Here is a 26785-nt window from a genome sequence, read left to right as displayed (position 1 = left end):
TCTAACCTCTGTAAGGCATTGAAACGAACATCTGAAAACAGGGAGTGCCAATACCTACCTTGCCCTCCGCCCCTGTTCTCTCTCATACACAGTGGGGAGAACCTTCAAGACCATCTTTGCCAGGTGAAGCCCTAACATGGACAATCCCAGGCAGACAGGCCCGCTGAGGGTCGGACCTTGTGTGGAGTCTAGGCCCGAGGAGGCCATGCTCCTACCTGGATGATAGGCCTGCTGTGGCTCCATTTCTAGTGGTCTCCGCTCATAGCCCGCCTCGTTCTGCTTGACTGGGTTCTCATAGAATTGATTCTGCCTGGGAATATTGTCCATGACATCTGCCAAGAGAAAACAGCCAGTCAGAAAGGTCCTGCTGGAGACTTGGAAGGGCCTTTTTAGTCAAAGCTATCCAGGGGGGCACAGAATCCATTAGGCAAAGATTTGCCCACATCTTCCTACACACAGAAAATTTTCTGGGCAGAGCTCAGCTGTGAACAAACATGCACTCTAACCCCTAATGAGGCTGGAGATCTGCAGAACCCAAGGGTGGAGGCAACTGAAGGGCAGAGAGGAGACGAGCAGAGGTGGTCTTGGAGCTTCTCCCTCCAGAGCAAGTCCACAGACACCTGACAACACGCTGCACAAGGCTGTCCTCTGACACTATGAAGTTTGGGGAGCCACCCTCAGGGCATTACATGTGTAGGGCACAATCCAGTAAACTGAGTAAACCACCTCAGTTTATTTGGGGGGGGGAGTTTGGGCCACACCCAGCAGCACTCAGGGCCCACTCTGGTGAGCTCAGGAGACAATATGGGATGCCGGGGATTGAACTCTGGTTGGCTGCATGCAAGGCAAAAACCCAACTCACTGTGCTATCTGGCCCCAAGGCATCTTAGTGTAAAAGTAAATGGGGTGGTGGTGGCTTGGAGTGATAGTACAATGGGTAGGGCATTTGCTTTGTAAGCAGCCCACTCAGGTTAGATCCCCAGAATCCCATATGTTCCTGAGCCTATTATGAGTGATTCCTGACTATAGAGCCAGGAATGACCTCTGATCACTGCCAGGAAAAAGCAAATATTAAAAAATAAAATTAAGGGGCAGGCGAGTTGGCACTAGAGGTAAGGTGTCTGCCTTGCAAGCGCTAGCCAAGGAAGGACCTCGGTTTGATCCCCGGGCGTCCCATATGGTCCCCCCAAGCCAGGGGTAATTTCTGAGCGCTTAGCCAGAGTAACCCCTGAGCATCAAACGGCTGTGACCCGAAAAACCAAAAAAAAAAAAATTTTTTTAAATTAAATTAAGGGCCTGGAGAGATGGCATGGAGGTAAGACGTTTGCCTTGCATGCAGAAGGACTGGCTTGAATCCCAGCATCCCATATGGTCCCCTGAGCCTGCCAGAAGCGATTTGTGAGCATAGAGCCAGGAGTAATCCCTGAGCGCCGCCAGTGTGATCCCAAAACCAAAATAAATAAATAAATAAATAAAAATAAAATAAAAGTAAGGGCCAGAGAGATAGCATAGCGGTAGGACGTTTGCTTTGCACGTGGCCAACCCAGGATGAACCTGGGTTTGATTCAGCATCCTACATGGTCCACCGAGCCTGCCAGGAGCAATTTTTCAATGCAGAGCCAGGAGGAGTAACCCGAGTGATGCTACGTGTGGCCCAAAAACAAAAACCAGAAAATGTAAAAAGGGAAAAGGTGAAGGCTAGAAAGGAACTGCTAAGGAAACAGGAATCACGATAATAGTGCTCTTTAGACACTGAAATATTTGGGGTCAGGGTTACAAAAAGGTGCCTGTGGGGTAAAGCAGAGCTAAGCTGAAGGATTCTAAGATAAATTACTATTTTTCTTTTTTTATGAAAATGTCTCCCCCAGAGGTGCTGAAGGCCAGAGGGATACAATGGGTGATGCTCTGGACACCAGAGCACAGCTGTGGATCAACCCAGGGACCCTGTGTTGGCCAGATAAGAGCTCCAGTCTTTAATTATCTCCCTGGTTCCCAAATATTATCTATTCATATAGTGTAATCTACCCAACTTATCCCGGAACACAAATGAGACTGCACTTGGCCCTACTAAGGCTCAGTAAGACAGGTCACACTACAAAAGGATCCAACACAGAAGGCTCAGTAAGACAGGTCACACTACAAAAGGATCCAACACAGAAAATCAAGTACGATCGTCTTAGGTGCTACCAAGCTAAGGCAGAACCAAGACGGTAGGATGTATCTCAGGGGTTAAAATGGAGAAAACTTGGTGGGGATTTGAAGAGGTGGGCACAGTGATCTATGGAAAAGCTCTGAGGGACCAACAATAAAGAACCCAATAGAACTCCCTCAAGAAGTTGGCGAGTGGGAGACAGATAGCACAGTGGAAAGGAAGCTTGGCCTAGCACACAGCTGATCCCAGGTCCGCCTGCCTTATGGTCTCCTGAATACCACCAGGAATAATTCTTGAGTACAAAGACAGGAGTAAACCCCGAGCATCACCAGATGTACCCCCCAACTCCCCACAAAGAGAACTCTGCAGCCAATCCAATGAGAAGTTTGAAAACCTGGGATGAAGAATAGCAGGCAGGTTCCTCACCCCAGGGGCAAACGCTAAGGGCCTCCAGGGCCCTACCAGGTGCTGTGCCAGGACTAGAGGCAGAGGCACAGGGAAGGAAACATGATTCTGCCACTTGCTAAGTGACTAGATCCTTTCTCAGAGGACAAATCCACCTGGGCCCAAACCAGGTGTGGTCCGAGGGGAGGAAAGCGGCAGATCACATGGTCTGCCACACGTCTGTTTACCAGGGTGAAAGGAGGGGCTGGGGGGGGCGAGTAAGAAACTGAGTCATCTTAACTGGAAAACAGAGGGCAAGGGGCTTCCAAAGAGTTCCTTCCAGGGCCACAGCATCAGATCTGGCCCTTCTAAACAGGAAGCCTCAGGCCTCTTTTCCTAAGATGCAACTTACATTATGCCCAGGGCATTAAAGACTGACTCAGGAAGCATAGCAGGCAGACCAGAGGTAAGGCCACTGCTCCTGTGATCTCATTCCTCACGAGGCTGGAGGACACAATTCAGATCCCTCTTTCACACACAAGAAAACCAGGCCCAGGCCCGGAGAGATAGCACAGCGGTGTCTGCCTTGCAAGCAGCCAATCCAGGACCAAAGGTGGTTGGTTTGAATCCCGGAGTCCTATATGGTCCCCCGTGCCTGCCAGGAGCTATTTCTGAGCAGACAGCCAGGAGTAACGCCTGAGCACCACCGGTTGTGGCCCAAAAACCAAAAAAAAAAAAAAAAAAAAAAAAAAAAGAAAACCAGGACCATGGGGGAGCAGAGGGAAGCTACGTGGCCAAGTCATGCCAGATCTGAAACCTGATCTGGGGCTCAATCGGTCCCGGCAAGTCCCAAACTTCCTTTCTTCTTGAGAGAACTATCTGGTCTGTACCTTTCCCACCCAGGGTCCCTCCGGCCTGAGCCATGCACACCAGGTCTTACATCTTTCTCCCAAAGGCCCCTGCAACCGGGAAGCTCTCTTCCCAGCACCCGGTTTCAGAACACCCGGGGCCACCCAACCTGCACCCACCATGTCCCTGTTCCAGAAGATCCATTCTCCCATGAATCTATATCTGGTGTCGGTCCCAACCCTGCCAACTCCCCTTTCTCTCCTTAAGGTTCAGGCCACTCTCTTTTCAGGAAGTAAAAACAAACCATGAACTCTAGATGCCCCACTCCTTTCTACTTCCCTGTAAACCTTCCAGATCCCCAAATCCTCACCTCAGACTCAGCCTGGGGAATCTCTGCTCCCAATGCAGAGACAGACTGATGCCTTTGGCTCCCAGATACCAGCTGCTTAATGCAGAGGTGCTGCACCATCCCCAGCTCGCTGCACACCCCCCTACCCAATCCCAGGGCACACCAATAACTACTTCTGGGGACCCAGGAGCCCTCACCTGGAAACACTCAGCCCCAGAAACCTGCTCCCCACCCCCACACCAAGGTAACGAGCTTTCTTCTCTTTTCTCTCCTGCCATATCTCCATACGGTTCCCCCAAACCCCCTACCTGCAAATGAGCTAACTACACACCCCACTTACAGGAAAGAGCTTCACTCTGTCTCCCACCAAGGGCGGCCACCCCCAGCCATACATGTTCACTGTCTTCCCATCCCAGGGTACCTCCTTCAGCTGGTGTGTGTGTGTGTGGGGTACGCCCAGCCATGTACACTCAGTGTGAGTATGGGGTTTCCCCAGCCATGCACGCTCAGTGTCTTCCCATCGAGGGATACCTCCTTCCAGAGAGCATCCTCCCCGCCATTCCATTCCCTCTAAACTACCTGGGGAGTCAGTCAGCCAGCAGGTGAGGTGCCCAGAGTCCCTTAGCATGGAGCCAATAGTGTGCCCCCCCCCAGATCCACCCATCGCCGGGTACCCCTAAGTCGTGCGGCAGCCCACCCCAAGCCTGACCAGGAACCCGCAGTGAGTGATCACCCCCAGCACCCCAACTCCAGGACCCCATCCGATCCCCCCCAAATCCTCGGCCAGCCCTGACACCCACCCACCCCCATGCAGCCCCCCGAGTCTCCGGCTCCAGGAAGCAGCACTTCCGGCCCCCCCCCCCCGGCCCTTGCTCAGCCGGACGCCCCGAGTCCCCTGCGCCCCAGAAACCCCGATGTCAGTGTCCAGGCCCCCGCCCGCGCGCGCTCACAATGTCCGTCCGGCCCCGAGCAAGGCTGCAGGCCGGGGGGCGGCGGAGGCGGCGGCGCGGGCGCCTCCAGCTCGGCCTCGCCCTCCTCGCTGAGCCGCTGGAGCCCGGGTCGCCCCGCCTTCTCGGGGGGCTCCTCGGCCTCCCCCAAGGCCGCCCGCAGCCGCTCGGCGAGCTCGGCCTTGAGGCCGCGGGTGTCCAGGCCGCGCCGCTGCAGCTCCTCGCGAAGCTCGTTCACCTTCAGGCGGCGCACGTCCATGGCCCGGGACCCCGGGGTGCAGCCTCCGCGGGGTGCCGGCTCCCCGCCCCCCGGGATCCTTTTCCCTGTCGGGACGCGATGGGGGGGAAGTCTTGGGGGGGGGAACCCCCACCTCAATGGCGGCGGCGGCGCAAAATGGCCGCCGCCACCGCCTCCGACTCCGCCGGCCGTACGATGGAACACGCGCGCTGATTGGCTCCTGCGAGAGGCAACGGGCGCGGGCCCCGTGGAGCAGCCAATCAGAGCGCCGCTTCTAGAAAAGCCCGGCAGGCCCCGCTGCCCGGGTGGGAAGGAAGCGTTAGCCTACGTTGAGGCCGTGGCCCGAGCGGAAGGCGGGAAAAGGCGGGAGGCGGGGCGCGAGCTGATTGGCTTCCAGCTCCCCCGCGCCCCGCCTTAGCGGTTACGAGATGGGCCAATCAGAGACGAGTTCTTAAGAAATGCACATCCTCAAAGTCTTTCCTGTAGGTCCTTAACTCCAACAAGTGTCTCCGTAACGTAAGCCCTGATTGGTCTAAATCTCCCGCCCCCAGATAAGTAAAAAAAAGCACTAGAACCAATCAAAGGGAAAGTCGGCAGGAAAAAAAAAAAAGACCCACCTTCCTTTCAATTTTGCCTTTAAGAAACCGGAAAGAGAGGCATCACGCAAAGCCCCACCCTCTACCCGCGAGGGCGGGTTCAAAACAATCTGTGGGCCAATCGCTGCTTCTGTCTTAACGCAGCAAGGCAAAAAGAACGGTGCCGCTTTTAGAAAGGCGGCACCGGATTGGCTCTCCCGGAGCGGAAGTCCTGGCATCTGGACTGGTATGGGAGGTGGACCAAAATGCAGTGGATAACGTATTCTTAATCTGGGAGACTCGGGGTGGGGGGACAGGCTTTATGCAAAAGAGGCCCTTGGACTAGCAAAAGTCCTGAAGGTTTGAAAATAGGGACCAGGGGCCGGAGAGATAGCATGTTGGTAGGGCGTTTGCCTTGCATGCAGAAAGAGTGGCTCGAATCCAGGCATCCCATATGGTCGGTCCCTCTGGGCCTGCCTGCCTGGAATGATTCCTGAATGCAGAGCCAGGAGGAAACCCTGAGCGCTGCCGGGTGTGACCCAAAAATCAAAAAAAAAAGGGGGGGGGCAGACTAACAACGGGGGAGACCCCTTTGATAAATAATTCATCCACGACCAGAGCTCCACGGTGTGGTCTTTCTCCAATGGTGGGTACCTTGCAAGCAGATGGGCGTTTCTGCTGGCAACCCCCAAAGCCTCCAAGGAACACCCCTTCCAAACAAACAAACAAACAAAAAAAGTCCCTCTTCCCGCAAAAACTCCCCCAAACTTGCAGTTTGGGGTTTTAGATGGACGAGCTGCCAACACATAAGCTTCATTCATAATGCATGCAAACTCCACCGAGCAGCACAAGATGAACGTTTTGTACCACCTGTCACCTCGTTCTAAAATTTAGACAGTACCGTGACATAAGAAAGACCCCGCGATCGAAACGTCCGCTGAGCCATACCTGGAAGCCCCCTCGGTAGGCCGACACAAGCTACCTAGACAAAGGCACACAGGCGACGGATAAAGATGCATCCGTTCAAGAGATTGCAGATGGACCCACTAACGTGTGCAAGGCCAGGAAGGCGGCACCGAAGCGTCAAGACACAACGGGGCAGTCCCACGAGCAGCGTCCACTCCAGCAACCGAGACAAGCAGACAGCACCCACTCAGAAGCCGGACAGACACTCACGTGGGCCTGGAGGTTCCAGTGCAGACAACCCCGCCCCTCGCTCACATCCCACTTCCTCTCTCCTCCCAGCTACTCACAACGATTTGTTCTTAAAAAAAAAAGAAAGAAAGAAAGAAAAAGTTTGGGGCTCCGGATTGAACTGGCCAAGGTTCTCAGCATCTACCAGCTGGGGGCGTCCGGGCACTGCCAAGGGCTTCTTGCTTGCAGCGCAAGACACGCCCCAGGGATTTGTGGCTTGAGACCCGCTGCTATCCAAACCCGGCATGTCCCAGGATGGGAGAGGCACTGGGCACCTGTGCGGAATGAGGCCTTCTGTGCCCCTGTGCCCACCCACAAGAGACTGCATGCATGCATTCCTGATTAGCAACTACTTGGAGCATTTGGGTTTTTTTTTTTTTTTGGTTTGTTTTTGGGCCACACCCGGGGACGCTCAGGGGTTACTCCTGGCTATGCACTCAAAAATAGCCCCTGGCTTGAGGGACCATATGGGATGCCGGGGATTGGAGGGGATAGAACTTCGGTCTGTCCTAGGTTAGCACGTGCAAGTCAAACGCCCTACCGCTTGCACCACCACTCTGGCCCACCTTTGGGAGTAACCCCTTTGAGCATTTGTGCAGCAACTGGATTCTCTCTCTTTTGCACTGCCAGGAGTGATTGGGCAGTGTGATCGCCTTTCTCTCTTTTTATTTATTTATTGGGGGGGGGTTCTTGGGCCATACCTGGTGATGTTCAGGGGTTACTCCTGGCTATGCGCTCAGAAATTGCTCCTGACTTGGGGGACCACATGGGACGCCGAGGGATCAAACAGTGGTCTATCCAAGGCTAACATGGGCAAAGATGCCTTACCCCTTGTGTCACCACTCCAAACCCTTTCTTTCCTTTCTCCTTAGTCCTTCCTACCTCTGGTTTCGCCCTTTACCCCTTTCGTGTTTGTAAAATGCATTGCCTTTGGGATTTATATGTACTCTCTGTGTGCAAACGTTAATGCTTCTGGGACCTTGGGTACTTGAGAATGACCAGGGAGTAGTTACTTTGGGGGAATGGGGTGTCTCATCTGAGTCTCAGTGAGGCTTTTTTGGAAGCAGCTGCATTTCTTTGTCTTTTGGTCAATACATGTGTTCATTTTCCTATAGCCTTTAATGGGGGGCAGGGAAGAAGTCCATAAAAGACTTCTTTCTGGTGGGAATCTCAGAGTTTTCAGAAAGAGGGTTTACATAATAGTGTTGTGGAGATAGACAGGTGAAAACAAGGTTTCCTGGGTTTATTTTGTTTTTGGACCACACCAGCCAGTGCTCCGCACTCAGGAATCAATCCTGGCAGTGCCCAAAAGGAACCATATGAGATGCTGGGAATCGAACCAGGCCGATCATGTGTAAGGCAAGAGCCCTACCCACTGTACTATCTTTCTCTGGCACCATGAGAACTAGATTTTTGTCATCTGAGCCCTTCTTGGAGGCACAGGAATTGCCACTCTGGAGGTATAGGAGGGCCTAGTGTGTGGCAAATCATGGTCCCCTTAGTAAATGAGGGCTCCATAATGCATTACACAGACTTGGGGGGCTCACCCCATATATAAAAAGAAGGAAAGCAGAGTCAGGGTAGACAAGTGGCAGATAACAGACACATACCATTAAGTTAGAACCTTGGGATTTTTATCTTGTGTTGTATATGAAAATATCCAAGAAATAAATAAGTTTAGCTAGAGAGTGGATACTCCTGGAGAGTGGTGGAAAGAAATGATTTAAAGGCTCCTAATTTGGGGCCCAGAGAGATAGCACAGCAGTGTTTGCCTTGCAAGCAGCCAATCCAGGACCAAAGGTGGTTGGTTCGAATCCCGGTGTCCCATATGGTCCCCCGTGCCTGCCAGGAGCTATTTCTGAGCAGACAGCCAGGAGTAACCCCTGAGCATCGCCAGGTGTGGCCCAAAAACCAAAAACCAAAAAAAAAAAAAAAAAAAAAAAAAAGGACTCCTAATTTGAATTATCTGAATAAGGTATCAGCAAAGAACACTTTGCTGGTGAATGTCCATATTTACTCTTTTGTCTGCCATCTCTCCTGGAGGAAAACAATCCACAGAGACTGTCCTCATTTCCTTTTTCAATCACACACCTCCTTTGAGATGTAAACCATTTAGGTTTGATTAGCATTAGATGGGTATCTTTCCTTCTTCCCATGTTGACTGTCCATGAACAATAAATATCATATGCATGTAGTAGGCTGGGGGGCACTCAGTCCACGAGGCCGAAAGCTCCCTGACCTCATGCTTTTCTCTCTCTCTCTCTCTCTCTCTCTCTCTCTCTCTCTCTCTCTCTCTCTCTCTCTCTCTCTCTCTCTCTCTCTCTTTGGCTTTTGGGTCACACCCGGCAGTGCTCAGGGGTTACTCCTGGCTCTACGCTCCGAAATTGTTCCTGGCAGGCTCAGGGGACCATATAGGATGCCAGGATTTGAGCCACCATTTTCTTCATGCAAGGCAAACACCCTACCCCCATGCTCTCTCCGGCCCCATCTCATGCTTTTCTATCTTATGTCTGTCTTCTTTTCATAATCCTCAAGGCATCTTGCTTCTGTTCCATTCACCCTGTCAATAACCTTTAGAATTTAACAGCATTATAGAATTATAATGTCTTGGAATCTTAGAATTATAATGTCTTGGAGCTGGAGAGATAGCACAGTGGTAGGGCATTTTCCTTGCTCACAAGCAGACCCAGGATAGACCTGGGTACGATCTTTGGTATCCCATATGGTCCCCTGAGCCTTCTAGGAGTGATTTCTGAGCGTAGAGCCAGGAGTAACCCCTGAGCACCGCTGGGTGTGACCTCCCCCCCCCAAAAAAAAGAAAAAAAGTATTATAATGTCTAGTACTGAAGGTTGAGGCATGTGGGTTCCTGGGCCCTTAAGTAAAATCTCTGTCAGGGAGAATGTAGCATAATCCCTAAAAAATCCAACATTAGAAATAATTAGAATGGGGGCCGGAGAGATAGCATGGAGGGTAAGGCATTTGCCTTTCATGCAGAAGGTCATCGGTTCGAATCCCGGCGTCCCATATGGTCCCCCGAGCCGGCCAGGAGCGATTTCTGAGCATGAAGCCAGGAGTAACCCCTGACTGCTGCTGGGTGTGACCCAAAAACCAAAAAAAAAAAAAAAAAAAAAGAAATAATTAGAATGCTGGAACCTAGCAAAAAATCATGTCACTTAGACCCAGACTTTCGGGGGGCCATACCCGGTGATTCTCAGTGGTTACCCTTGGTACTTCCCTCAAGAATTATGCCTGGTGGTGCTCAGGGGATCATATGGGATGCTGGAGACTGAACCTGAATTGATTGTGTGCAAGGCAAGCACCCTACCTGCTGTGCTATCACTCCTGCCCCAAGACTCAGACTTTTGGACTAACATAAGAGTACTATGGAAAGTAATAGAATAAAACAACATGGGGCCGGGCGGTGGCGCTAAAGGTAAGGTGCCTGCCTTGCCTGCGCTAGCCTTGGACGGACCGCGGTTCGATCCCCCGGTGTCCCATATGGTCCCCCAAGCCAGGAGCAACTTCTGAGCACATTGCCAGGAGTAACCCCTGAGCGTTACCGGGTGTGGCCCCCCCAAAAAACAAAACAAAACAAAAAAAAAGAATAAAACAACATTAGGATCTTAAAGTTTAGAATTGGGGCCGGCGAGGTGGCGCTAGAGGTAAGGTGTCTGCCTTGCAAGTGCTAGCCAAGGAAGGACCGCAGTTCGATCCCCCCCCCCCCCCCGCGTCCCATATGGTCCCCCAAGCCAGGGGCAATTTCTGAGCACTTAGCCAGGAGTGACCCCTGAGCATCAAACGGGTATGGCTCAAAAAACCAATATATATATAATCCTGGAACAAATAATCTAAAATATAGGGTCTGAAGACTAAACCTTAGGCTATCACTTCTTAAAACATTTGACCTTATAACCCTACTTTAGATGTTTAGACTTTTGAGTTGATAATTCTAGAATTTTAGGTACTTAGGATCCAAAAGCCCATAACAAATGTTTGTTTGTTTGTTTGTTTTTGGCTTTTGGGTCACACCCAGCAGCGCTCAGGGGTTACTCCTGGCTCCACGATCAGAAATTGCTCCTAGCGTGCTCAGTGGACCATATGGGATGCAGGGATTGGAACCAATGACCTTCTGCATGACCTATGACCTACCTTCATGCTATCTCTCCAGCCCCAACAAATGTTTTTAGAATAAAAAAAAGGCTCAACATAATCTTATTAATAAAGAACCTATAATTTACCACCATTAGAATTTGCAAAGATAAAAATTTCTAAGCCTTATCATTTTAGTCTTATTGACAGAGAATTTAGGACCCTCAAGAGTTGTAAAATATCAAATTTTAGAACATTAGCCCTTACAATGTCCAGACTTAGACTGTAGAATTTTTAGAATTGCACCATCTTAATATACTAAGGACCCAAGGGGAAAAATAAAACCTAAAATCACAAGAGTTTTTTGCTCCTGTAACTATAACTTTAGAACTTTATGAATATAATCTTGGGGGTGATGTTTGTGTAATCCAAAAAACTTAAAACCAGAAAATCTTGAGCCAGAGCATCTCAGAGCCTTACACTCTTAGGATTTCTGCACTTCAGAATAAGAGACTTCGGGATTTAGATAGATCCTGAGGAACCAAAGACTCCGTGAAACTTTGAACATTTGCATTGAGATTCAGCAGAACTTTAAAATCCAGAATCCTGGAGTGTCCAAATGGGAAGTACCCTGAGGTGGGTCAATAGGCCAACCTTTCTTTTATACCTGGCTAGGGCTCTAAGATGCAGAAAAGGCTGGGTCTGGGATGGAAGTGGCTGGAAGAGAGGGCTGAGTGGTGGGGAAGATGTGGGGTAGGAAAGGGCCTGGGGTATGGGGATTCACCCCAGTGGCAGTGTCCAGCTTGGGTCTCGAAGAGTTTATGTGCAAGATTAGCTCAGGCCCCATCCTCCTGTCCGGGGGGTGCAGGAGGGGAGTCTCTGTCAGCAGGCAGAATGCCAGGCGCCGTAGAAGGGCAGAGGACATAACGTCCAGCAGGATGGACTTCAGCTGAGGTGAAGCAGTTGCTTGCATCCTTGGGGTCAGGCTGGGTTGGGGGGTCTGAGCCTCCAGCAGCTCCAAGGGGTTCTGATAGGCCCCCACCCTCATCCATATTGACGTAGAGGATCTCCTCAGGCTCCTGGGCTGGGGGCAGCATCTTCAGCGTGTCCTCCAGCTCTTCCCGCAGCTCCATGAAGCTTGGTCGGTCCCGGGGGTTTAGCACCCAGCACCGTGACATCAGGGCATATCTAGAAAGAGGGAAGGAAGCAGGGTGGAACTTAGCTAGGGCTCATAATAGGTTTTTGGGTGCACCTTTAGGACACTGGGGGTTCTGGGAGTTCTTGCACTGTGGGTGCAAGAGTGTGGCAGTGGATGGGCATTTCTGGGGGACTTAGGGATTTGCATGAGTTTCTGAGGGTGAAGTTGGGGTTTTTTTCAGAGCTGAAAAGGGTCTTGGGAAATCTCTTTATGGAAGGTGGATTTGCCAGAACAATTGTTTACAATTGTAAACACCCCAAACAAGGTGAGATGAGGTGCTTGCCTTATATATGATATAATATATATGATTCCAGGTTTGATCCGTGGAATCCTATAGGGCCCCCTGAGCCCGTTAGGAGTGATTTATTAGTGCAACAGCCAAGAGTAACCTCTGAGCACTGCCAGGGATGGCTCCCAAGTAAAACAAAACAAGACAAAAAGCATGGCATCAGAGCTTGGCCCTGTCATTTGCAAAGTTGTGTTGATTCCAAATAGACACTCAGGGCCTGGAGTGATAGTACTGCATGTAGGAAATCTAATTTACACAATGTGGACCTGGTTTTGATCCCCAGTATTCTGACCCCTTGTGCTACCATTAGGAGTGATCCCTGAGCACAGAGCCAGGAGTAAGCCCTGAGCACCGTTGGGTATAGCCCCCAAAGGAAAATGTAACAGCTTAGGGATATGGTGGAGGTTCCTGAGGGTCACTGATAGAGTGGAACTCTGGGTGGGGTGCACAGCATTTGGCAGTAGATCTGGGTTTGAGGGCTTGGGGTGCTCACAGTCCATCCAGGCAGTCCAAAGGCTGCTTCAGGCGGTTTCCTTGGCGCAGGTAATCATAGATCTCGCTGTTCTCCACGCCTGGATAGGGGGTTTGGCCCCGCGTGGCGATCTCCCACATCGTCACCCCAAAGGACCACTGTGGCACACAAGGCAGTGGGGAGGATGTGTGAGGCTTCTCAGCCTCATGCTATAAGCCCCTTCCAAGATACTGGCTCTGGGAACAGGTCCCCCAAATGCACGGCATTCACAGTAACTGCCCTTGGGGACTCATAGATGTCTGTGGCATATGCACCTTCATGGAAATGATCCTGAGCTCGCCCCCACACCCAAGCCTCTAGGGCCAGCTCTGCGCATGCACACACACTTGCTACTGCCTCTTTGCTCAGCAGACATATGACCTGCACTTGAACCCACCAGTTTGCCCCAGCGATCCTGTTCTGGTCCCCTCCTGCATATTCATAAACCCTTCCTCACCCATTACCCACACAGACAGACCCTCATGAGCCCGCAGCCCTCCCACAATCGTCCACTCCCACAGGTGACCAGGGGACAGACATACAACATCGCTTTTGCTGGTGTAGACTCGGTCAGCCAGGCTCTCGATGGCAATCCACTTGACTGGCATCTTGGCAATGCGCCCCTGACGGTAGTAGTCGCCATTATAGATCTTCTTGGAGAGCCCAAAGTCAGCCACACACACAGACATGTTCTCATTCAGCCTGTAGGGATGGTAAGGAGGAACAGAAGATCCTGGCTCAGGCGCCCTCCTCCAAGAAGTCCCCTCAGACACCTCTGCAGGTTTGCACATCTCATTCAGACTGTCTCATGACAGGTTGGGCAGCTCAAAGAGAGCAGCCCTCTCTTGGGTTCCCTCCATAAAAGAAGACTAAGACAAGGAATTAATGGAGGGGTTTCCCAGAGCTGGTTTTGTGCCAGGTTCCAAATGTCTTTCCTGTGGTGTTGGGTTCTGTTTGTTTTATTGAACTGTTATTCATAAAGTAGGTTCAGAGATATGGAACAAAAAGTGCATGAAACTTCCACCAACTCATTTATGTGGGCTGATGATGAGACCTGGGGCCAGGACGGCAGGTTTCACAAGCACTCTCAACTTTCTGAGCTAAAAACAAAACAAAACAAAACAACAACAAAAAAAAAATCCCAGGAACACAAAGATGCCCATGGAAGCAGCACCCATTTTGGCCAGAGAGAATCTTCCAGAGGATCTGATTCAATTCCCAGCACTACACAATCAGTCCCCTAAGCTCTACTCAAGTGTGACCCCGGAGATCCCCAAGAATCCCTGACATGGTCCCGGTGAACTCCTGCACTTCAAGGCCTAAGCAACACCACGTCCTCAGACCTGCACTGGAACCCTCAAAGACTCACAGCCAAGACTCACAGGCGGGGCCCCATCTTCCAGGAAGCCCTCCCCAACACCCTGACTGGTTTTTCTCTCCTAGTCCTGAGAGTCAGATTTGCCTTGACTTGCTTCCAAGGACTTTTTTGAATTGATGGCTTCCCAATTCTAACCTGGGAGGTTTGGGGAGCTGTCTAGAGAAGTGGGGGGTGGGTGGGAGAAGGGGAGGTTTCCGTGGCTTACATGCAGTTCCTGGCTGCCAGATCCCGGTGGATGAACCTCTTGGTGCTCAGATATTCCATGCCACTGGCAATATCAGCCATGAACTTCACGAGCATCTGTGTGGGCAGGAACTGGGGCAGGGGGAGGATAGCGGGAAATAGAGGTGTTTTAAATCCCTGAGATCCATTCCTTATCCTGTTCTCTTCCCCTTCCTGAAATGCCCATTTTGGTCGTATAGTCTTCCCAGGGATCCCTGAGTCTAGCCCTGGGCTAGGAGCCCCTCAAACCTCTCCTGCTCAGACCCGACTACTCCACCCCAACAGTGCCTTGCCATCCATAGGCCTCCTTTTTTTTCTTTCTTTCTTTCTTTTTGGTTTTGGATCTATACCTGGCAGTGCTCAAGGGTTACTCCTACCTCTGCACTCTGGAATTACTCCTGGCAATGCTCAGGGGACCACATAGGATGCCAGGGATTGAACCACATGCAAGGCAAGCTCCCTTCCCGCTGTACTATTGTTCAGGGCTCCAGAGTCTCCTTCCTGATGGGCAGGTAAGCCCAGCTACACACACACACACACACACACACACACACACACACACACACACACACACACACACACACACACACACACGGCAGTGCTCACTACCCTGGGATTCTCTGAGCCAGATCCACCACCACCCCCATCTGCAGCTCTCCCCCCCAAGACCAGCCCTGCCCATTGAGCTGCCTGGCCACTCTCTCATTCCTTCATCTCACTCACTGGCCTTCCTTCCCCACAGCAGCCCTGAAGTAAGCTAGGTTAGCTGTTTGTTTTCTGAGTCATTCTCAGCTCTGTGTTTGAAGGTTGTTTGGGGCAGTGCTGGGGATTGAACTGGGATCAGCAGCCTGCGAGGAACACCCTGTACTATCTTTCCAGTCCTCTTTGACCGATCTGTTCACTTGCATGTAACCAGGCCTCACCAGTGAAGGGAGAGCCAACTCTAGGCAGCCCTGGTTTTCCCACATACCAGCTCAAGGCTCGGTTCATCCCAGGGGACCCATTTTCACCCAATGGCCCTCACCACTGGCTGGTCCCCGAGGCGAGAATAGAGGAGGAAACTGTGCAGGTCTCCATGCTTCATGAAGGGCAGGATGACCACAGGGGCAGGGAAACCTTCACGCTCCGAACCCTGGAAACAGACACCTAAGCCCCACCCCACGCACCAGGTCAGGGCTGGCCTACCACACTGGAAGTCTCCCCTCTTCCACTCTCTGGCTCTCCCCCTCCCTCCAGACTTCCACTTGGGGGATCAAGGGGGTGGCATGGACCAAGCTTCAGAGAAGCCATTTCCAGCCTAGTTCCCAGGGATGGTTCCCGAGCCCTCCTGAGGACCTCAGCTATTTCTGGAAAGGTCAGAGGTCACATTCCTAAGTGAGGGAGAGAAGGGGGGTTGTATGTGTGTGGGGGCAGTACTCTGACTTTGATGGAGCGGGGAGCCCAGAGAGGTCTGATCTTGGGATTGGCTGTTGGCAGGCTTCCCACTAGTGAGGCTTCCACAGACACCCCCCTCCCTGAAATCGGTTCTTCCCTCACCAATGAGCCGCATGACATTGGGATGGTCGAATTCCTTCATGCACACGGCTTCGCTCAGGAAATCTTCCAGCTCTGACCTGGTGCAGATGGCGACTGGAGGAGGCAGGGGAGTGTGTGAGTAAAAGGGGAGCCGTTGAGCTTTCAAGCCCGCCCCCCCCCCCCCCACCATCTCAGGATGTTGTGTTCAGCATTTCCCAGAGGTGAGCTCAGTTCATTGGCCAAGGGGATATGATTTCCCAATGTGAATGATGCCAGCCTAGCAGGGAGGGTAAGAAACCTGCTGAGGGGCAGGATGATGCCCAGGTAGTGTGGCTTCTGGCAGTGTCCAGGCCTGATGGGCTGTTTATCCAATAGCACACCCCATCAGATCTCAGGATCCAGTTCTCCAGATGTTCCTATGATTCCCTTTTTTTTTTTAACCTTTTGGTTTTTGGGGCCACACCTTCTGACAATGAATCTGGGCTTACTACTGCCTCTGAGCTCAGGGATCACTCGGGGGGAGGGCACTTAGGAAACTCTATGGGGGTGTTGAGGATGGAACTTGGGTTGTTTGCTTGCGAGGCAAATGTCTTACCTATTGTACTATCTCCCCAGACTCATGATGACACTGTGTTTGGTTTGGATTTGGGTTTTTTATTTGTTTTAGATTTGGGGCTATTTTGGGCAGTGCTCAGGACTTACTCCTGGCTCTACACACAGGAATCACTCCTGATGGAACTAGGGGGACCATCTGGGATGCTGGGGATCAAATCTGGGTCAGGCATGTGCAAGGCAAATATCCTCTCCGCTTACTATTATTCTAACCCCTGGTCAGGCCTTATTGTGGACCTTCCTCTGCCCTGCTATGCATCATGGGAGCTAGTCTCTGAGAACTACATTTCCCAGGATCCTTTTCCCTTTGACTTCCTGTTGAAAAAGCCCCTCAGAAGTATTGATGGGAAGTCAGTGGGTGAACCTGTAAGGAAGAAGCCAGGCCATGGTCCCTCCCTCTGCTTGCTCCCATTTCTGCTTGGGACTTTGTGCTCCCCTGATTCTGCCCAGTGTCCAGGTGGAGGGCTCCAGTAATCTCTTCCTACATCTTTGTAAAACTTCTGGGGTCTACAACTGAGGAAGCCAGCCTGGATTCTGTTTGCTGTGGGCAAAACTAGTTTGCCATCTCTTCAGTTTTCTGTCTCCTAAGGGGCACAATGGGGGTGGGGGTCAGGAAGGGTGTTTAGGGTTAGGGGGTCCCATCCACGTGCACAGACTCACTCTTCATGGTCTTCACGGCCACCTTGAGGATGGAGTCGTCCTGGTTGAGCTGACCCTCCATCACAGCACCAAACTCCCCTGAGAGGCACAAGAGAACAGGGAGACCTGTGGCTAAGGCCTACTGGGCGATGGGTGGGGAAGGGCAGGGCGGGGAGGGGGCCTGGAGGGATGCACAAGCTGGGAGGGGAAACTTACCTTCACCCAGGGTCTTGCCCAAGGCCACCTTATGCCGATCCACCATCACATCCCTCAGTTTCTCCTTCAGCTCCTCACTGATACCCAAGCTGTTCACTGTAAGGGGGGGACGACATTTAAGTAATATCATAGCACAGAGCCTGGAGTAGCCCCAAACCCCAAAACCCAACATGAAAATGCTTCTGCCCACAAAGCCAGTTACTTCCCAGAGGGCTGGAAACATAGGGAGTAAGGCCCTTGCCTTGCACACAGCCATCCTCGATTCAAGCCATAGCTCTATATGGTCTCCTGAGAACTGCCATGAATGACCATCAAACACAGAGACACCAGGGTTAGTCCCCCAAATTACTGGGAAAAAAATAACGTTTGTGTCCCTAGTACTCCTCTACCTGCTCTAGGTTCCTCCCAAGATACTCTGAATCTTTCTCAAGAGCAGCAGCCAGGTTAGAGCTTGATTCTGTCCCACCCTCCTCAGTCCTACCAGATGGGTGGACATTCTACTCTACCAGTTAATAAAAGGATTGCTAAGGGTGCCAGAGTGATAGCACAGCGGTATGGTGTTTGCCTTGCACACAAGCCAACACAGGACGGACCCCAGTCCTATTGCCAGTATCCCATATGGTTCCTCCGAGCCTGCCAGGAGCAATTTATGAGCAAAAAACCAGGAGTAACCCCTGAGCGTAGCAGGGTGTGGCCCCAAAACAACAACAACAGCAACAACAACAAAAGATTGCTAAGGAGGGGTATAGGGTGATAACACAGAGCAGGTGCTTGCCTTGCATGTAGTTAACCTGTGTTTGATTTCTGACACTCCATTTGGTCTCCCAAGAACTGCCAGGAGTGATCCCTGAACACAGAGCTAGGGTAAACTCTGAGTACTGCTGGCTGTGGGTCAAAAACAAACAACCAAACAAACCCCCAAAAATATGGGGCCAGAAGAGATAGCACAGCAGGTAAAGTGTTTGCCTTGCTCATGGCCAACCCAGGACTGACCTGGATTCAATCCCTGGCATCCCATATGGTCCTCCGAGCCTGCCTGAAGCAATTTCTGAGTGCAGAGCTAGGAGTAACCCCTGAGCGCCGTCGGGTGTGGCCCCAAAACAAAACAAATAAACAAAGATTGCCGAGGAGCAGGCCGGAGAGATCGTACAGAGGTGAAAGGGCTTGCTTTGTACAGGCCTAACCTTGGTTCCATCCCCACTGCAGAGTCCCCCAAGTACTGCCAGGAGTGATCCCTGAGCACAAAGTCAGGAATAAGCTCAGAGCACCACCCACAGTGTGCCAATGTGCCCTCTATCCCCCACAATATTTTGAAGGACTTGGGAAGAGCTCAATGCCCGGCATGTTTTTTAGGGGTAAAGCCTGAACATTAGTTACTACTCACCTCTCCTGCCCACAATTCTTGCCTGCCTTTGAGTTTCCAGGTGCCCCAGTAACTGTGACCCCAGAGAACCCCACAACCAAGTGTATGAACCCTGGTCAATCAACACAACAAACAACAATAGTGGGAGGAGGAAGTAGACTAAAATTAGATCCTACCATACCCAAAGTGCTTGGGGATCCCTTCTGGTGGGGGGCTCAAACTGGCTAGGGTTTGGGGTACTGTATGGGGTACTGGGGATCAAACTCAGGTTATTGGCATGGCAAGCACCTTCCCTGCTGTGCTATTTATCTGACAGATAACTATTTCAAGCTGAAGAACAAACACATTCCATCGGAGTGATGACATCATCACGAGGAAAGTGTCTGGAACACTCCGTGAGACACCCCTTCGAGAATGAGTGTGAGGACCAAAGAACATCTTGGTGTTGTTACAAAAATACTGTGCAGGTTGTGGGGACCTCTGGGGACATGCCTCACACTTGGAGGTGCTGCTCCAGATGAACCCACTAGATCCCTTTGGCCTCCTCACTTCCATCTTCCCTTTCCTTCTCTTCAGTAAATGTCTTTCCCAGCTGCTTCGGCATCTCCCCCGGGTACCAACAGCCTTTCTCATTGTGCTCTAGGAAGAAACCTCTGTCCCTTTTCTTTCTTGCTTTATTTTTGGGTCACATCTGTAATGCTCAGGGTTTACTCCTATTTTCACTCCTGGTGGCCTTAGAGGATCATATGGAATTGAATCTAGGTGGGCTGTATGCAAGGCAAGTGTCTTATCTGCTGTACTATCACTCCAATCCCTCTGTCCTTCCTTCCTTCCTTCCTTCCTTCCTTCCTTCCTTCCTTCCTTCCTTCCTTCCTTCCTTCCTTCCTTCCTTCCTTCCTTCCTTCCTTCCCTCCCTCCCTCCCTCCCTCCCTCCCTCCCTCCCTCCCTCCCTTCCCTCCCTCCCTCCCTCCCTTCCTTCCTTCCTTCCTTCCTTCCTTCCTTCTTCTCTCCCTCCCTCCTTCTCTTCTTCCTTCCTTTCTTCTTCATTTTTTTTTTTTTTTTTGGTTTTTGGGCCACACCTGGGGCATTCAGGGGTTACTCTTGGCTCTGCACTCAGAAACTGCTCCTGTTAGGCTTGGTGGACCATATGGGGTGCTAGAGATTGAACCCAGGTCCATCTAGGGTCGTCTACTCCTGTGCTATCACTCTGGCCCCTGTCCCTTTTCTTTCTAAGATAATTTTTCCCAATTGGAAACGATGAAGAGACCTAACTGGGAGAGGGGGATGAAGAGACTCCCTGAGGTCACTCCTTAGCAGGATCCTCCATAACTCTCTGCTCCTTCAAGAGAGAATTCTAAAATCCTATACTTTTCCAAATTCTAAGAACCTAGATAGTTGTGAGCCTATCATTTTTCAGATGTGCCTCTCTAAGAGTTGGTTTTGAGGAGAGCAGATTTGAGAGAAGAAACTGCTGAGTCCTGCTTTCCAACTCGCAGGCTGTGTGGCTTCGAGCAAGTGACTTAATCATGGGGACATTGATTTTATTTATTGGGGGACTATTGGGGGGAATTATCAAAGCACCCAACTCATGGGACTGTGATGAGGATGAAATTAAGTGATAGGAGGTTGAAATTAAGTGAAACTTGTAGAGCAATTAGAATAACTCCCATCGTGCAGTGCTAGGCAAGTTGTTGGCATCCTCGTAGTCATGAATCTCACAACCATCAGATCAACCTTCTCGTCATCAAAGCTCAACATTTTCTCATGGAAATCATAGTCTGTATCATCTCCTCATCAGTCATAAAATCTCCTCAACTCTCAACGCCACCATCAGCCAATAGCATTTCACCATCAGATCTCGACACCATCTTGCCATCATCAATCAGTATCATTTCAGCAGCAGCAGCATTCCTCACTATCACCTCATCATTGTATTGCTGTCATCACTTTTATTATTTACATATGATGTCTTTATTCAAATTACAGAGCCAGAGGCTCTGAGGTTGATGCTTTTACCATTTATTGTGTTTAAGTTTCTTTTCTTTCTTTCTTTTTTTTTTTTTGGTTTTTGGGCCACACCCTGTGACGCTCAGGGGTTACTCCTGGCTATGCGCTCAGAAGTCGCTCCTGGCTTGGGGGACCATATGGGACGCCGGGGGATCGAACCGCGGTCCGTCCGAGGCTAGCGCAGGCAAGGCAGGCACCTTACCTTTAGCGCCACCGCCCGGCCCCTAAGTTTCTTTTCTTTGTGGGTTTTTTTTTGGCCACACATAGCAGCGCTCAGGGGGTTGCTCCTAATAGACTTGGGGAACCATATGGAATGCTGGGGATCAAACCCAGGTCAGACACATGCAAGATGCATACAAGGTACAAATGTAATAGTACCCCCTGTACTATCACTCTGGCTCCTATTGTGCCTAGGTTTCAACTTGTCAAAGGTCTGGGTGACCCCACCTCTCTGCTGTTCTTAAGGTCTACAGTTCTAACAATCTTGCAAGTCTTGAGAAATATTCTTGTTTTGTTTTAGGATCACACTCATTACTCCTTCTCTGCGCTCAGAAATTACTCCTGGCAGACTCAGTGGACTAGGGTATGGTCTGTTTGGGATGCCAGGGATCAAACCCGGGTCAACTGTGTGTGCAAAACAAAGGCCCTACCAGCTGTGCTATCATTCCAGTCCCTGAGAAAATCTTTGTTCCTGCCTCTATAGAAGCCCAGTGGGCCCAAATCTCTATCGGGGTTCACTTACAAGCGGCTTCAGTGGTCCGACGACTGTAGGACTTTCGAACACGGTACCTGACCACCATCTCACCCCTTTCCACTGTTGGTTCAAACACCTCTCTAGGGGGAAAGGGGACAGAGTGAGAGCAGAGCAAGGTGATGAGTCACTCCCCTTTCCCACAGTAGTGAAAGTGTCATCTGGGGCTCAAGCCCAGTCTCTCTTTTGCTGTTTCCCAAGTGGGTTCTGGCTAGACTCTGCCTTCAATTCAATCCACATCCTGGACCTCATTCTGATTCCTGGCCATCTCTCCTCCTGGTCTCCCAACCTTCCCACCCGTGAAATTGCAGCTCACCCATAGCGTGTCTCCTTCTTGCGCTGGTGAACAAGGAACAGGGCCAAGATCAGAACGCAGGCAGCAGCCACCGCTGCTCCAAGCAGTACATGCCACCAGGGCCACGAAAAGGCCGGAGAAGGGGGTTCACTCACTGCTGGGAGTTATGGGGAGTACTTAGTGCCTGACACCCTGCACCAAGCTCCCTGGGACCCGAGAGGCAAGGCAGGCATATTTGACGAGAGATGTGACAGATGCAACTGCTTAGGCATCTGCTGGGCAGAACATGCAAGGGAGGCATGGAACTGTGTGATGTGCTCAGTGCTAGGAGGGCATAAATAGGCATCAGAGGATAACAAGTGCTGGTAGATATCCAAGGAGGATAGTATGAGAGGGGCAACTCATCTCTTATCTCCCCATTCATTCTCTGGTCCTACCTACCCACCACTTATCCCTTAGCCCTCTTCTTATTTACCCACCCATCCATCCATCCATCCATCCATCCATCCATCCATCCATCCATCCGTCCATCCATCCATCCAGCTATCCACCCACCTGCCCATTTACCCACATCCCTTCACTTACTCACCCATCAATCTATTCGTCAATTTCTCTGTGACCTATCCACCTCCCATGCCTCCATCTTTCTTTTCATTGATACATCCATTGGTCCACCTACCTATCCTTCCCTTTGCACCTACCCATTCATTGGTCCATCCACCTATCCTTTCATCTGTGTGTCTACCCATCCATTGGTCCACCCGCCTATCCTTCCTTCTATGTATCTACTCATCTATTGGGTTATCCTTCCTTATCCTTCCTTCTGTATCTGTACCCGTCACTTATCCTTCCATCTATGTATTTACCCATCCATTGGTCCACCCACCTTTCCTTCCATCTATATATCTACTGATCTATTCATCTGTCGTTTATCCATCCACCTATAAACCAACCGATTCATATTCATTCATTCATCCATCTATTCATTGACCCTCAGACCTATTCTTCCATCTATCTAGCCACTCATCCATCACCCATGCATTATGCATACATGCATGCATGCATCCATCCATCTGTCTGCCCACCCACCCACCTACCATTCATTTGCTACGTATGATGAGCTAAAGCCCTTGCAGGTATTTTATCAAGTAGCCCACAAACCTATAAGTCAGAAGGGTGTGGAATGTCTGAGAGCACTGTGAAAAGGGTTTGCATGTGAGGCCAGGACACTTATTTGGGTAATGAGCAGGCAAGGGAGGAGAGGCGGTGAGCAAGCCCTTACCCAGCTGGTGGATGGATTGTTCTTGGCCTGTGAGGAGAAAGGACAGGGGAGCACATGCTCAGAGAGGGCCAGGATGGCATTGCCCAAGTGGAAGTGGGGCTCAGAGCAGGTGCAAGGGAGGGAGGAGGGGAGGCTGGAGCAGGATCGCCATCTTGACTAGGACACAGCAAGGGAGGTTCAGGGACTGGGTGTGGCTTTGGGGTTACCTGGCTGCCAGGGCTCCAGGGGCACAGGGAGGCTCCAGGGCCCGTCCCCGGCGGCGGTGAAGGCCACCACAGACACAGTCAGGTTGGGCACAGACCCGTCCCCCTGTAGCTCCAGGGTCACCTCTTGCTTTAGCCCTATGTCCATGAGCACCTAGGATGTCCAGAAGCGACATCAGTCCAGACTCTGGAGCCTTTATTCCCAGCCTCATCTCCCCTCATCCTCCAGCTTTCACCCACCCCACCCCCATTCCTTCATCTTCTGTCCCCACCCAGAGGCCATGAAAATGCCAGCTCCACCCATGCTGGCACTGTGTTGTGTCTCTCACTATCCCTGAAGTCAGTACGGTGTAGTTTATGGTTCCCCATTCTCATGCCCCTCTGCACCCCACAATCCCACCTGCTTGCTCAAAGTCTCTTGTACCTTTATAGAAAGGTATCTCTCCTATAGGCAATGTATGATTTAGATGACATTTTTGGTTTTGATTTTGGGCCACACCCGGTGGTGCTCAGGGGGGTTACTTCTGGCTCTGTGCTCGGGAATTACTCCTGGTGGTCTTGGGGGGACCATATGGGATGCCAGAGATCAAACCTAGGTCATCTATGTGCACAAATGCCCTACATACTATGCTATCGCTTTGGCCCATGGTTTGTTGAATTTTTTTTTTGGGGGGTTTTTGGGCCACACCCTGTAACGCTCAGGGGTTACTCCTGGCTATGTGCTCAGAAGTTGCTCCTGGCTTATGGGACACCGGGGGATCGAACCTCGGTCCGTCCGAGGCTAGCGCAGGCAAGGTAGGCACCTTACCTTCAGCGCCACCGCCCGGCCCCTGGTTTGTTGAATTTAAAGCCTGAATTTCAATCCCTGGCATACAGGGATTGAAAAGGGGAGCCATTTCCTGGCCCCCTACCCCAGGCCATTGGCTCCTAGGGAGAGAGATATGCTTTCTCAACCTGTATCATTCCTTAGTCCCTATTCTCCCCCCATCCTGTTCTCCCCAGTCCCAGATAGTAGCACCCACCTCGGGGGTGTCCTGGCCCCGATAGGCCAGCCGGTACCCTAAAAGGGCTCCCTGCAGGGGTGCCCGGGGCTGCTGCCAAGACACGAGAACCTGGCTCCCATTCCGCCGGGCGCTGACATTCTCGGGGGGGCCCAGGGGTGCTGGAGGACAGGCAAGAGGGGAAGCTGGCACTTACCCCGTCTCTTCCTGCTCTGCACCCCAGTTCCCAGGAGGTCAGGGCAGGGAGCCAAGGGACTGAACACAGGCATCTCATGCCAACCCCTGGCATGGAAGCCAAGGGAGGAGGATGGGGAGGATCTGCCACGGGCCATGCCAAGGAGATTAGGGGAGAAGTGGGTGCACATGCAGGAACATGGAAGAAACACGTGGTGGCGCTGGTGTCGGTGGCATGTAGCGAGAAGAGGCGATGCCACCCGCACCCCCATCCCCACCTGCTCTTACCTCCCTGGGGTGTCTCCGCGGGTAGCCAGTGGGTCCAGGGGGAAAGGCCCTGGACGCTGCTGCAAGCCACCCGTAGGTGGTAAGGGGTGTGTGGGCGCAAGCTGCCCAGCCGCAGGCGGTGAGGGGGCACTGAGGCCTCTAAGGTCAGGGGCTCCTCTGGGGGGTCCAGCTCTCCCAGCCACACACCCACTCCATCGTCTGAGAGCACGGCCTGCGAAGAGGGCAGCAGGTGTCATGGCAAGGCGAGGCACCACCTGCAAGCATGTGCCTGTGTTTCTGTGTGTGCATATGTGTGTGGCCATGTGATGGTGTGTGACTTTCTATGTGACTTTGGGTGTGATTGTATGTGGTTGATTTGTGCCATTGATTGTGATGACTTATGTGATTGTGTGATCTTGTGGTTTGTGCGACTGCATGGTTGTGTGTGGGTGTGCGCGGGTGTGTGTGATTGTGTGCAAGTGCCTTGCACTCAGCTAACCAGGGTTCAATTCTAACATTTTATGGTCTCCTGAGCCCTGTCAGGAGTAATTCCTGAGTGCAGAGACAAGAGTAAAGCCCTGAGCAATGCTGGGTGGGGTGTGGCAAAAAAACCCCCAAAAAACCAAAAAAGCCCCAAAGATGGGACCCGGGAGAGATAGCACAGCGGCGTTTGCCTTGCAAGCAGCCGATCCAGGACCAAAGGTGGTTGGTTCGAATCTCGGCGTCCCATATGGTCCCCCGTGCCTGCCAGGAGCTATTTCTGAGCAGACAGCCAGGAGTAACCCCTGAGCACTGCTGGGTGTGGCCCCCCCCAAAAAAAAAACCCAAAAACCCCCCCCCAAAACCCCCAAAGATTAAAATATATATATATGTATATTAAAAAAGGGAAAAAAATTACAAAAGCCAGAGAGATTGTATGGCAGGAAAGACATTTGCCCTGCATGTGGCTAGCCTGGATTCTATCCCTGGTAGAATTTTTTTTTGGGGGGGGGGTTGGATCACACCCTGCAGCGCTCAGGGGTTATGCCTGGCTATGCACAGAAATCACTCCTGGCAGGGTCAGAGGACCATATGGGATGACAACGGGATTCGAACCAACCGTTCTTCTGCATGCAAGGCAAATGCCCTACCTCCATGCTATCTTTCTGACCCCATATTCCTGGCTTTGTAATGGACCCCCTAAGCACTGCTGGAGCTAATTTTCAAGCACAGAGCAGGAATAAGCCCTAAATATTGCTGGATGTGGCCCCAAAACAGAACAAACAAGCATGGACCAGAAAGATTTAGGAGAAGTTAAGGCACTTTCTTTGCCTGCCACTGCCCCTGGTTCGATCCCCAGCACCACTTAGGATTCCAGAGCAGCACCAAGTGTGACCCAAAATCAAACCCTAACCCAAACCAAAACACCCATTATACAGATGAGGACAACTCAAGCTTAGGCACTGATCTCAGACACCAGCCTGAGATCACCAGTTTCTCACTGATGAAACCAGGACCCAAATCCCAGCTAGTCTTCAAAGCCTTCAGCCTATTCCCGGGTGAGATCCCCGGAACGCCTCAATCATTGGAGTGAAAGCTGTGGGGGAAAGCAGAGGAGTTGCCGGGCTGAATGCCTGCCAGCTGGGAAAGCAGCACCCACTGTTCCGTTCCCTAGTCCCATGCCTCAGCTTTCTCTTCTGTGAAATGGGTTCCCACAGGCGGCTACCTGCCTTCGAGAGGTGGATGACATAAGCATATCAAATGGCTGCAGCCTGTTCAAGCATGCTCAGGAGAGTTGGCTCTCATGTTTTTTTTTTTTTGTTTTGTTTTTTTTTTTTGGTTTTTGGGCCACACCCTGTGACGCTCAGGGGTTACTCCTGACTATGCGCTCAGAAGTTGCTCCTGGCTTCTGGGGGGACCATATGGGACGCCGGGGGATCGAACCGCGGTCCGTCCTAGGCTAGCGCAGGCAAGGCAGGCACCTTACCTCCAGCGCCACCGCCCGGCCCATGGCTCTCATGTTTTGTGTGTGTTTGGGGATTGCCTGGCAACACACGTTCTGCTTTACATACATGCTCTTGCCTGGCAGCACAGGCTTGCACACC

At 51.5% G+C, this 26785-nt stretch overlaps 2 protein-coding genes across 5 annotated transcripts in view; both read right to left on the bottom strand.

Moving 5' to 3' along the window:
* Positions 1-6617, bottom strand: part of HNRNPUL1 (heterogeneous nuclear ribonucleoprotein U like 1) — a 38503-nt gene extending 31886 nt beyond the window's left edge. Inside the window, exons 1-2 of one of the 2 annotated variants that reach the window (XM_049787152.1) lie at positions 6443-6617; positions 216-332 (exon numbers count right to left, since the gene is read on the bottom strand). In XM_049787152.1, coding sequence (XP_049643109.1) covers positions 216-327 — 112 coding nt within the window. In that variant the 5' untranslated portion in view covers positions 328-332; positions 6443-6617. Of the gene's footprint in view, positions 1-215; positions 333-4684; positions 4975-6442 lie in introns of those variants that run through there. The other variant, XM_049787151.1, reaches the window with a different exon arrangement.
* A 4570-nt stretch (positions 6618-11187) lies between these two features.
* The window catches only part of AXL (AXL receptor tyrosine kinase), a 28596-nt gene continuing 12998 nt past the window's right edge, over positions 11188-26785 (bottom strand). Inside the window, exons 7-20 of one of the 3 annotated variants that reach the window (XM_049787148.1) lie at positions 24723-24933; positions 24282-24421; positions 23263-23413; positions 23057-23083; positions 21796-21931; positions 21471-21562; positions 17359-17454; positions 17164-17241; positions 15913-16005; positions 15401-15522; positions 14360-14469; positions 13319-13478; positions 12759-12895; positions 11188-11966 (exon numbers count right to left, since the gene is read on the bottom strand). In XM_049787148.1, the coding sequence (XP_049643105.1) occupies positions 11615-11966; positions 12759-12895; positions 13319-13478; positions 14360-14469; positions 15401-15522; positions 15913-16005; positions 17164-17241; positions 17359-17454; positions 21471-21562; positions 21796-21931; positions 23057-23083; positions 23263-23413; positions 24282-24421; positions 24723-24933 (1905 nt within the window). In that variant the 3' untranslated portion in view covers positions 11188-11614. The remainder of the gene's footprint in view (positions 11967-12758; positions 12896-13318; positions 13479-14359; positions 14470-15400; positions 15523-15912; positions 16006-17163; positions 17242-17358; positions 17455-21470; positions 21563-21795; positions 21932-23056; positions 23084-23262; positions 23414-24281; positions 24422-24722; positions 24934-26785) is intronic. The other 2 variants (XM_049787149.1, XM_049787150.1) reach the window with 2 other exon arrangements.

The sequence above is a fragment of the Suncus etruscus genome, chromosome 14 (assembly GCF_024139225.1).
Source record: "Suncus etruscus isolate mSunEtr1 chromosome 14, mSunEtr1.pri.cur, whole genome shotgun sequence".
NCBI classification, from domain to species: Eukaryota; Metazoa; Chordata; class Mammalia; order Eulipotyphla; family Soricidae; genus Suncus; species Suncus etruscus.
This window is presented reverse-complemented; position numbering and strand designations above follow the sequence as displayed.